The following is an 11551-nucleotide window of genomic DNA, read 5'->3' on the forward strand; positions in this document are numbered from 1 at the left end:
AAAAAAAAAAAAAAAAAAAACAAACAGCTTCTTCTTTTAAGCAAGTTTCTAACTGTCTGACTCTGAGACTAGGAAGACAAGCATGTTCCTAGGGTTCACTGCCCCTACTACTGGGCCCAGATGAGCAGACACAGAGCACCCAAGCCTCAGCCACTTCAGCTGCCTTCCGAGTGGCTGCTCAGCTTTACCCTTAGTCTCTTTCTTGGCTGGTAGTTTGAGCTGCTCCTGTCCCAAAGTGAGGACAGGCTGTGGGTACGCGGGACATGCTTTCCTGCTTGGACTGTGGACGGGGTCCCTGTGTCCATACCCACAGACACACTCGCTAGAATCCACATGTAGATCAAGGGGCTCAAAGGCCAGCTTCTGCAGACAAGCAGGTGTGCAGGCACACGCTCCTCTGCCCAGAGTGCAGACACAGGAGCCCATGTGTGTGTTCTCCCTGGAGACGTCTCAGCACAGGGAGGAGCCACGTGGCTATGGCAATTCTGGTACACCTGTGATGCTTGCAGACGCTGGGGAAGGCGTATGTGTATGTGTCGGTATGTGTGAGAGGGGTCCAGTCCATTAAGACTGTCATGAAATGTGCTTTTTCAGAGTGTACCTCTGTCATTAGACTTTTACTTTTGTAGTTCCTGAGTAACATCTGTTCACCTAGACCAGAGGATCTGCGAGGACAGTCTTGTTCACTGATGCCTGACCAGAGCCTAGCCTGGGGCATGGCACCTGACTGGCACTCCATAAATGCATGTTAAGGTGGAACCCTTCACCAAACCCTGGCCTGATCCAGCCTCATTTCTCAGCTGGTAAGCCTGTCTGTTTAGCGGTAACCCCCCTGCTCCAGGGAATACCCTCTCCACCCCTTGCACATGGCCCCCACCCCAGCAGGCTCACCTGGAATCACAATATCTCCAAGTCCCAGCATGGCAAAGTTGTCCGCTTCGAGGCCTTTCTCCAGCAGATCCTGAGGAAACACCACTGTAGGGGGAGGCACGGATGTGAGGAATCAGCTGGAGCCCAGCTTACTTTATTTATTGATTTTTGAGACAGGGTCTTGCTCTATTGCCTAGCGCAATGAGGACTGCAATTGGGAGTGCAAGGGCCTCATCTCTGCCCACTGCAACCTCTGCCTCCCAGGCTCAAGCGATTCTCCTGCCTTCTGAGCAGCTAGGACTACAGGCACCCGCCCCATTTTTGTATTCCCAGCTTACTTTGACTTCTAACTCCCCATTCTTGTTGTATGAAACTCACACATTTATGTTTCTGGGTAGGAGGTGGGGGATGAGGAGGTAAGAGGATGCAGGGCAATGCCTCGATCTGGAGTCACAGCTGGTTAGAGTGGGGAGGAATCTGGGGTCATCTAGGGTGAAGGTTTAATGCCTTTACTGAGCTATAACCAAATAACCACATTAATTTCAATGCCTTTTTTTTTTTTTTTTGAGACGGAGTTTCGCTCTTGTTGCCCAGGCTGGAGTGCAATGGCGCGATCTCGGCTCACTGCAACCTCCGCCTCCTGGGTTCAGGCAATTCTCCTGCCTCAGCCTCCTGAGTAGCTGGGATTACAGGCATGCGCCACCATGCCCAGCTGATTTTTTGTATTTTTAGTAGAGACGGGTTTTCGCTATGTTGACCAGGATGGTCTTGATCTCTTGACCTCGTGATCCACCCGCCTCGGCCTCCCAAAGTGCTGGGATTACAGGCGTGAGCCACCGCGCCCGGCCTATTTCAATGCCTTTTTATAGCTACAGAAGCCTTTGGTTAAATGGGATTTACCCTAAAGCCCAGTGTATAAAAGAAAAGAGCCACACAGTGCCGATATCTAAAAGGCTTCGCATCTCACTGTAACAGAGGTATGGACAGATGGTGGCCGTTGTTCTGACGCAGGGTGAGCCTGGGCTATAAACACCTTCTGTATTTGCTGAAGGAGAAAAGGCCACATACCTGCAGATTCCTTTCTTAAAATTCCTGACTCTGCTGGGCGTGGTGGCTCATGCCTATAATCCCAGCACTTTGGGAGGCTGAGGAGGGTAGAGGTCAGGAGTTTGAGACCAGCCTGACCAACATGGTGAAACGCCATCTCTACTAAAAAATACAAAAATTAGCTGGGCATGGTGGTGCGCACCTGTAATCCCAGCTACTCAGGAGGCTGAGGCAGGAGAATTGCTTGAACCCGGGAGGTGGAGATTGCAGTGAGCCGATATCACACCACTGTACTCCAGCGTGGGGGACAGAGTGAGATTCTATCTCAAAAAAAACAAACAAACAAAAAAAAAAACCCTCACTAAGAAATCTTGCTGGACGGCTTGTTTGGATAAATACAGCAGATTAGGGAGAAACGCCTCCCTGTGTCTAGTTATAGCAAAAGGCTATAACTGGACTTCATCAGAAGAGCAGTCACAAGTGGGCTTTGGCGTCGGACCTGCAGGTTGGAGGCCTAGCTCTGTGCTCTGCACAGCTTACTTATCTGCTGAAGTTTTGTCACCTGTGAAACGGGGGGACAACGGGACCGACCCCTCAGGGTGGTAGTGAAATCAGATGATTTGTACACACTGTTAACTGCCACTCCGGGCCTTCTTTACTAACCCAGTCCTTGTTTTGAGTGAGGCAGCCTTTCCAGGTGACAGGTCAAGCGTGGTGCAAGACTAAGCCAATCAGGAAAATCTTGTTCCTTGAATTCCTTACTTCTCTTGCAGGTAGGTAGGGGGTCAGCTCTGGCCAATAATATTTAAAAAAATTTTTTTGAGATAGAGTCTTGCTCTGTCACCCAGGCTAGAGTGCAGTAGTGTGATCTCGGCTCACTGCAGCCTCTACCTCTCAAGTTCAAGTGATTCTCCTGCCTCAGCCTCCCCAGTAGCTGGGATTACAGGTGCCTGCCACCACACTTGGCTAATTTTTTTGTATATTTAGTAGAGATGGGGTTTCACTGTGTTGCCCAGAATGATCTCAATCACCGGACCTTGTGATCTGCCTGCTTCGGCCTCCCAACTGCTACTATGGGGTAGCAAACAGTGTGTACAAATCCACGCCTGCTGGGATTACAGGCGTGAGCCACCACGCCAGCCATTAAAAAAATTTTTATCATATATATATAAATATATATATATTTTTAGATGGAGTCTCACTCTGTCACCAAGGCTGGAGTGCAGTGGTGCGATCTTGGCTCACTGCAACCTCCATCTGGCTGATAATATGTACACAGAGGTGCACAGGGGTTCTGGGTAAAGCTTGTGGTTCTCTAATACATGGATAGGTACCCTTGCCCTGCCTGCCTCTTCCTGCCTTTAATGCACAATGCACAGTGATTAACAGATTTCTTCTCTCAATCCTGGTACCATTCAATTCGATGTGGCAGAGACTACTGTCTCCATTTTACAGTTCTAGAAACCAGGGTTCAGAGAGGACAAGTCTCCTCCCCAAGGCCGTGCAGTCAGCAAGTGGCAGAGCTGAGATTCAAGTCCCAGCAGACTGACTTCAGCATATGCGCACTTCACTGTTCTGCCTTTCTACCACTGAGCTCTAGTCATAGCAGAAGAAGGCAGTGGGTCTCCTCTCTAGCCCAGAAAACCAGACCCTACATATCAGAAACCAAATATGACAGTACCAGTTCCCTGCTCCGAGCCTTCCAATGGCCTGCGGGGCACTGTCCAAGCTCCCTGCAGTGGAATCGTTGGCTTCCCAAATCTGGCCTCTGCCCACCTCTTTCCACTGCACTCAGCTACACCCACTCCTTGATTCTCTGCTCCCAGGACTCTCCATGCACCTTCCTGCTTGCAGCCCTTTGCTGAAGCTGTACACTATCTTTCAAATGCCATATTGCCCCCGCATGCTTGGGAAATGTGTATTCATCCTTCATGACTCAGAAAAGATTTTCCTAACACACTGGCTGGGTTGTCTGGGCTTCCGCACCCCTGGGCTCATCCATCAAGGCATGTGGGGAATAGCTGTTGCTCCGGCTGGCTCAGCATCTGTTCCCTGGCTCTGGAGAACTGCCCTCCCTTTGCACACTTCGTTCTGGGGGGCTGCCAATTCTAATACTCTGCCCCCAAGCACTGGAGTGGGCAGTGTCCCTGGCCTGTCCATCACGATCCTCTGTCTCTCCAGTGTGAGTGTCTGGCTCATGGGCCAGGCCAGGACTTGTAGGTTTATTCCGGGAGAAACCGGTTTTCCTCTGGGGTCACTAAGCTGGCACCACAGAATTTAGGAGCTGTTTGTGGCCATGAAGCTCTCCCCAATGCAGGGAGCAAGCCTGTCTGCAGTGGTGGAATGAATCACAAGAAAGACAGCTATTTCAGGCTGGGCGCGGTGGCTCAAGCCTGTAATCCCAGCACTTTGGGAGGCCGAGGCGGGTGGATCACGAGGTCAAGAGATCGAGACCATCCTGGTCAAAACAGTGAAACCCCGTCTCTACTAAAAATACAAAAAATTAGCTGGGCATGGTGGCGCATGCCTGTAATCCCAGCAACTCAGGAGGCTGGGGCAGGAGAATTGCCTGAACCCGGGAGGCGGAGGTTGCAGTGAACCGAGATCGCGCCATTGCACTCCAGCCTGGGTAACAAGAGCGAAACTCCATCCCAAAAAAAAAAAAAAAAAAAAAAAAAAAAAAGAAAGACAGTTATTTCTTGATTCCCTGAGTGGAATCTCCCCAAATCTCCCCCCATGACTGCCTGTCGCCACGAGCCAGTGCTTCCACGTCACGCACTTGCTGCTGCCTGTCCCCCGCAGCATCTTCCTCGCTTCCTTGCTAGAATGCCTGATGGATTCTGTTCCCCTCTTTGAGCCTTGTAATCCCAGCAGGTGATTCTCCGCTAGTCTAAAGCTTAAACTCTAAGCCAATCATGCTTTCCTATCCCATCACTGATGAATGGTTTAGACTTGGGCCTGTAACCCAGTTTTGGCCAACAAAGTATGAGGGAGGCTGCACGGGAGATTTGGGAAAAACCATCTCTCCCTGAGACATAATTTCCCTTTTATTTTTCTGGACACGGCTATGTGAGGAGTCAGTGCTAGGAACTGTGGCAGCCGTCTTGGGACCATGAAGGGATGACCTAAGGGGGGCGGTGGACATGCTGAGAATGCTGAGGTGGGAGCACTGATGTAACCTTGACTCTTTGTGAAGAGAGTGCCATTAAGCCACTGTGAGCCTTCTACCCCGGGCTTGCTGTAGTGTAAGATGACAAAATTTCCCCCGTATTTAAAGAGTTATACGGGTTGAGTAACCCATATTTGAAATGGTTCAACCAGAAATGTTTCAGACCTTTTTTGAATTCTGGAATATTTGCATATACATAATGAAATATTTTGGGGACAGAACCCAAGTTTAAATGGACATGATCATAGCTCACTTTGGCCTGAAACTCCCAGACTCAAGTGATCCTCTTGCCTCAGCCTCCCAAGTAGCTAGGACTACAGGTGTGTGTCACCATGCCTAGCTAATATTTTAAATTTTTTGTAGGAACAGGGTCTTGCTGTTACCCAGGCTGGTCCTGAACTGCTGGTGTCAAGTGATCCTCCTGCCTCAGCCTCCTAAAGAGTTTTACAATAATTAAAAATAATTTTCTGAATGAAACACAGTTCATGTTAAGTCCTTATGTGTGGAATTTTCCACTTGTGGTGTCATGTCCGTGCTCAAAAAGTTTTGGGTCCTGGAGCATTTTCGATTTCAGATTTTCGGATTAGAGATGCTCAATCTATCAGTGGATTTTCTATTACTTATAAACAATGGATACACTGAAGAACAAAACCAAGGCAGTTTGAGAGGCACGGAATAGACAGCACAGACACTCTGAGGGGATCCCAGTGAGGGGTGCTACAGGTCTCGGGTTAGAGGTTTCCTCTCCCGGAAAGCCTCTGCATGCACCCCGCAACCCCCAGGCTGGGTTAAACACTTCCTCTCCATGCCTGCTCCCATTTTGGCTCATTTCACATCATGTGCACCACGACAAAGTGGCCAGAGGCCAGGCCTGAGAAGGATGAACGCAGCCAGATGAATCAATGAGGAAAGGGAAACCAGGCTGGAGAGCCACAGGAGGAAGAGGTACATGGGAAAGAGATAGGGAGATGCACTGACTGAAACAGGAACTGTGAGGGCAAGGCCCGGTGAGGGTGGGAGAAGGGGTTCCCTGTGGTGAGGCAGTCACTTACATTTTATTGGTGCCTCGAAGGACTTGGCCACTGTCACCATCACATTGGTGCCAAATACCTAGAAGGAGAGAAGAGTAGTTTGAAGGGAAGTGAGGGGCTGGGGGGAAAGAATGGCTGTCCCTGGGCTTCTAGATGTGCTGCTGCCTAAGACCTAGTGGGAGTGGGGCAGAGAGCTGGGAGGGGCTCCAGTGCAGATCTGAAGTTGGGGTGAGGTAGCCACTGATACTGGTTCTGGGAAACAAAGAGGGGAATTTTGAGGGAGTATAGAAAGAACCTCTGATGGCCCAAGCCAGGCAGGCTGTGTTTGTTCATGGTTCTGTTCCTCTCAAGTGATAAAGTCCCCCAGCGCCACCCACTCAAGAGGGCAAGAGGCTGCCTGGGGCCAGGGAAACAGTGCCTGAGTTAGGCTGACCTCAGTCCCTCCGTGATGCCTCTCAGAGTGAATGTGAGAGGCATCACAGGCCAGGGCTGGTGTGCAGCTGAGCACAGCTGGTCTCTGTCTTCCCAGGTCAATGCCCTTTCTGGGCCCATTCATCAACATTCTTCCACCCCTACCTGAACTTCTCTGAGTCTCAACTCCCTTGCTGAGGGAGCTGCTAGCAAGGAAGACAAACAGGTGGATGGAGCGTGCTCCCAGAAAGAGGTGGAATCTGTTCTCTCTGGCTCCATTTCACAGGTGGACCCAGAGAGGACTCTGGGGTCTGGACCTTCAGCCCCAAACAGCTGCTCTCCATCAGATGACTGGCACTTGGGCCAGACAGGCAGGGTAGTAGGAAGGTGAGACAGCCCTGGAGCTAGACATCGTTGGCATCCCTGCCTGACTCACCCAGAAGACATCATAGATGAAGAGTCCGCCCAGCAGGATGCAGCCAGTGCTGACATTGTTGAGGTGCAGGAGCTCTACTCCATTAAGGGAGAAGGCCAGGCCAAAAAGGTTGTTGGCAATCCAGTGCTGTGGAAAATGGGGAATGAGACCGGCTTGCTGTGCCCCACCCTGCCCTGTCAACCCCATCCTCCCCTTCTGCCCAGGCCCTGGCTACTCACCTTCCTCAGCAGGTACCAGACGCCAACGATGCTGCTCAGGCCCAGGCATACCAGGTCCTTGGTGTCAAATTCATAATTGACGATTTCTGAGCAGAGAGGCTGGGTAAGTCCACTCCCCAGGGTGGGGCTGCCCCTCCCACCTGTCAGCCCCTGGATGGAGGAGGGCATGGCTGTGGGCACTGTCAGGGGTTCACAGGCTGGGGGGCTAAGCCTTGGCTGCCGCACATTGGTAGGAATTTCAGGAAGGGGAGAGCTCACTGGAGCTACCCCAAGCCCTCCAATTTCCTAGAGGAGGGAACGGAGGCCCAGAGAGAATTCAAGCCTGGCACAGGGTCAGTGGGAAGTGGTCTTTGGTGTTAGAAGCACAGGCTTTGTCACTTGTAGCTGGGTGACCCTGAGGGAGGCAGTTCCCTCTCTGAGCTTCGGTTTGTCTGTAAAGAGGGGATAATAGCACCCCCTCTTAGGGCTCCTGTGGGGAATAAGAAAGTCCTTACAATGCATTCAGCACAGTGCCTGGCACATAGCGGGTACTCAGTTAGTGTCAACTGCCACTGAGCCCAGGTCTAAAAGAGAGTCTGAGTTAATTCTGGAATCTTTCTACTTTGCCACCAAAGGGATGAAGAAGGTTAGCGGCAGCCTTAGTTCATTAGCAGACAATGAAGAAGCTAAGAGATGCAGGTCTTAAGGAAAGGCGGGAGTCCCCAAGGCTGCTTTTGTGGGGGGCCTTGTGGTAAACATCCTGATGTTAGAATATTCTTGTTTGCTTCCAAGCTTCCTAAAAAGAGGACAAGAGAGGCTGTGGAGCTTGAGAGTCACAGGGTCCAGCCGCTGCTTTCAGATTCCAGAGTGTAGCCGACTGCTTGCTGCTTGTCCCCTAATTTGTTTTTTCCTCTGTGGTAACAGCACCCTGATTTGTTTTCTTTAAAGTATCTGTTAAACTTATTTAGTATAACCACAGAGGCAGTGTTTTCACGCTGTTACACACAGACACAAACACACATACAGCACAATCAATATCCACATTTAGTCCCCCAAACGCATTCCTTCTGAGGCTCATTTATATGTCTTCATGTGCCACAGCCCATCATTTAAATAATGAATGTTTTCAATGCCAATTCCTTTGTTGACTTTCTCAAGACCCCAACACACAGAGCATGCTGTTTTCCTTCCGCTGTGACTGCAACAATCGTATCTACTGCAGCAGGGTACAGCTTAGCTCCAGGAGAAGTTAAACCTGGACACATAATATTTGCTCCGCTGAGTACAAATTTGATAGCTCCTTTATCAACCTGCTGGTGTGGCAGGATAAAAGGGTATTTGTGAAGCAACCTTAGAGTTGGACAAAAAGGCCCCTTTCTTTGTCTAAAAAACAATAATTCCCCACTTACGGTAAGGATTTCTGTATGTTCGTGGCATCGGACTATTTTGACAGGATCTTTCTTAGGCATGATTTGATTAAGCCATGGTTCAATACCTGGAAATTGCTCTATCAGTTGGCTCTTAATGCCCTTAATAACTGACGTTTTCAACTGGATGCAGTTGGACACACTTTCCTTTTCATCAAACTTCTTGAACATGATCCAGGGTGCAGCGTGCGACAACAGGGAAACAAACGGAATCTGGAAGGCTCCGGCAGAGTCCGCCGCAGGAAGGCCGGTGCGGGCGCCACGCGGACTGTCGGACGGTCAGAGCCGTTGTCGCTAACCGGAAGATGACACAGCCAGCGCGCTTTACGGCTCGGTGAAATATGACAACTTCCGCTCTCTGAAAGCCACGTCACGAGAGTGCTTGGCCTGCTCTTCTTTCGACTGCTGATTCCTCCAATGAGGATCGCTGAAACAGTAGGGCTTGAGAAGCAGGAAGTGATAGGAATGCTTTCTTCCTGCCGGAAGAGGAGACTGGAGGTGCGCAACCTGAGTTAGTTCTAACCGGACAAGAGGCCGACTCACAGCCATTTTCCAGCTTCTCATAGCTAAATGGATCGGGGATATGGATGTCTCGCCTTCTCTCTGGGTGGACAGTGGAGTGATGACACCATTCTGATCCGAGGGCCAGCACTGGATATGGCGGAGCATGAGATAGATAGGGCCTGGGACCTTGAAGACTCTGTGGTACAAGCTTGGCTGTTTTACTATTTTATTTATTTATTTTTTTAGACAGGCTCTTGCTCTGTTGCCTAGGCTGGAGTGCAGTGTTGTGACCGTGTCTTACTGCAGCCTTGAACTCCAGGGCTGAAGTGACCCTCCTGCGTCAGCCTCTCAAAGTGTTGGGATTACAGGAGTGAACCACCGTGTCTGGCCAACCTTAGTATTTTTTGTTTTGTTTTTGAGACAGGGTCTCACTCTGTTGCCCAGGTTGGAGTGCAGTGGCGCCATCTCGGCTTACTGTAACCTCCACCTTCCCAGGTTCAAGCGATTCTCCTGCCTCAGCCTCCCGAGTAGCTGGGATTGTAGGCACGCACCACCCTGGCTAATTTTTTTGTATTTTTAGTAGAGACCGGGTTTCCCTACAATGGCCAGGGGCTGGTCTCGAACCCCTAACCTCAAGTCATCTGCCTGCTTCAATCTCCCAAAGTGCTGAGATTACAGGTGTGAGCCACCTCACCCAGCCCAAGCTTATCCTTAAAAAAAAAAAAAAAAAAAAGTTTATTTGACAGAGGTTCCTCAGAGGTGCACAAAGCAATCATAAAATTGCTGTTAGGGACACAGCAGAAGGTGGTAGGCACCAGTAAGCAAGAGTGCTATATTCCACAGGCTTAGTATTTTACACAAGAGAAATACCTGCTGGGTGGGGTGGCTCATGCCTGTAATCTCAGCGCTTTGGGAGGCTGAGGTGGTGAGGTGGGTGGATCACTTGAGGTCAGGAGTTTGAAACCAGCCTGGCCAACATAGCAAAACCCTATCTCTACTAAAAATACAAAAAAATTAGCTGGGTGTGGTGGCACACCCCTGTAATCCCAACTACTTAGTTGGCTGAGGTGGTAGTGAGCTAAGATCGTGCCACTGCACTCCACCCTGGGTGGCAGAGCAAGACTCAGACTCAAAAAAATAAATAAAAATAAATAATAAAATAAAAATCAAAAAAAAAAAAAAAAAAAAAAAAGAAATACCTGCTCTTTGGTCAAACTACTAATAATCTTGTTACAGCATTTGAATCCATACCCTAATTAATCTGCAAATCCCAGATCTCCACAATTCCCCACAGTTTGCATTTTTTTTTTTAAATTAATTTTTTTGTAGAGATGAGGTCTTACTATGTTGCCCAGGCTGGTCTCAAATTCCGGGTCACAAGTGATCCTCCTGTCTTGGCCTCCCAAAGTCCTGTGATTATAGGCATGAGACACTGTGTCTGGCCAGTTTTTATTTTTGAAAAAGAGCTGTGGAACCCCCTTTTCAAACCTTAGGTGAGGCAGTGATCACACTAAAAATACACACAAATAAAATAGTCACAAAGGCCAAGTTTTACTGAGTGCTATGAGCCAAGCAGCGTGCTGAATGATTTCCACTTATCATTGACTTGCCATCTTTACAACGTGACCGACCGTAAAGGAGGTACTAGATTAACACTTTCATTTTACAGATGGGGGAAAAAAAACCCAACAAAAACACCCAATGCTCAGAGAGGTAATAAGGCATTCACCCAGGGTCCCACGTCTAGGCAGCAGCAGAGTTGGGATGTGAATCCAGGACATGAGATTTCAGAGCCCACTTCTTCCATCACTTGCTCTATTGGAGATCCCCAGTAATGGAGAGACAAAGGGAATGGCAGAGGAAGACACCCAAGGCACACTACGGAAAGGTGGGCAGCACTGACCTTCCTTGTTTTCCCCAGAACCCTGTGTGAAGAGCAGCTGGTACTGTCGATTTGGAAAGCTGGCTGGAAAAAACTTATTCATGAAGGGGCTGGAAGGAAAGACAAAGCAAGTTGGCAAACAGAGCCCCCATGGGTAGTCAACCTTAACACTCCCCTACCCCATTTATAGCTGGCACCCTTGAAGCTGTCCTGAGAGACAGGTGTTATTGTTTCCACTCTACAGATGTGGAAACCCAGGTTCTCAAAAGGTAAGTACTTGCCCAGAGTCACACAGGGGGCCTATAACTCAGCTGAGACTCAAACCTAGGTCTTTGCACTCCTAGTGATTTCTGTACCGCCTTTTTGTTAACATCAAAGAAATGCAAAGCAGAAGTAGATAGACTTTCAGGCAAAATACCATTTTTGGGAGAGCAGAGGAGTCTGGCCCACATGCCACCTATGAGTCCCCTGTCAAGAAGCATATTTGTGCCGGGCGCGGTGGCTCAAGCCTGTAATCCCAGCACTTTGGGAGGCCGAGGCGGGTGGATCACGAGGTCAAGAGATCGAGACCATCCTG

General features: G+C 49.5%; 1 protein-coding gene and 1 pseudogene across 7 annotated transcripts in view; both read right to left on the reverse strand.

Moving 5' to 3' along the window:
- Positions 1-11551, reverse strand: part of HM13 (histocompatibility minor 13) — a 54150-nt gene that overhangs the window by 14382 nt on the left and 28217 nt on the right. For all 6 annotated transcript variants that reach the window (XR_001820729.2, XR_001820728.2, XM_017515021.2 and 3 more), the window contains 5 exons: positions 10996-11084; positions 7183-7268; positions 6965-7090; positions 6139-6196; positions 892-975 (listed from right to left, as the gene is read on the reverse strand). Coding sequence is in view for 4 of the 6 variants with exons in the window: in XM_017515021.2 (XP_017370510.1) it covers positions 892-975; positions 6139-6196; positions 6965-7090; positions 7183-7268; positions 10996-11084 (443 nt within the window). In the remaining 2 variants the exon portion in view is untranslated. The remainder of the gene's footprint in view (positions 1-891; positions 976-6138; positions 6197-6964; positions 7091-7182; positions 7269-10995; positions 11085-11551) is intronic.
- On the reverse strand, positions 7275-9377 carry LOC108293551 (annotated as a pseudogene). Its single transcript, XR_005197722.1, has one exon. The product of XR_005197722.1 is annotated as a malignant T-cell-amplified sequence 1-like (transcript).

The sequence above is a fragment of the Cebus imitator genome, unplaced genomic scaffold, assembly GCF_001604975.1.
Source record: "Cebus imitator isolate Cc_AM_T3 unplaced genomic scaffold, Cebus_imitator-1.0 Scaffold18, whole genome shotgun sequence".
In the NCBI taxonomy this organism is placed as follows: Eukaryota; Metazoa; Chordata; class Mammalia; order Primates; family Cebidae; genus Cebus; species Cebus imitator.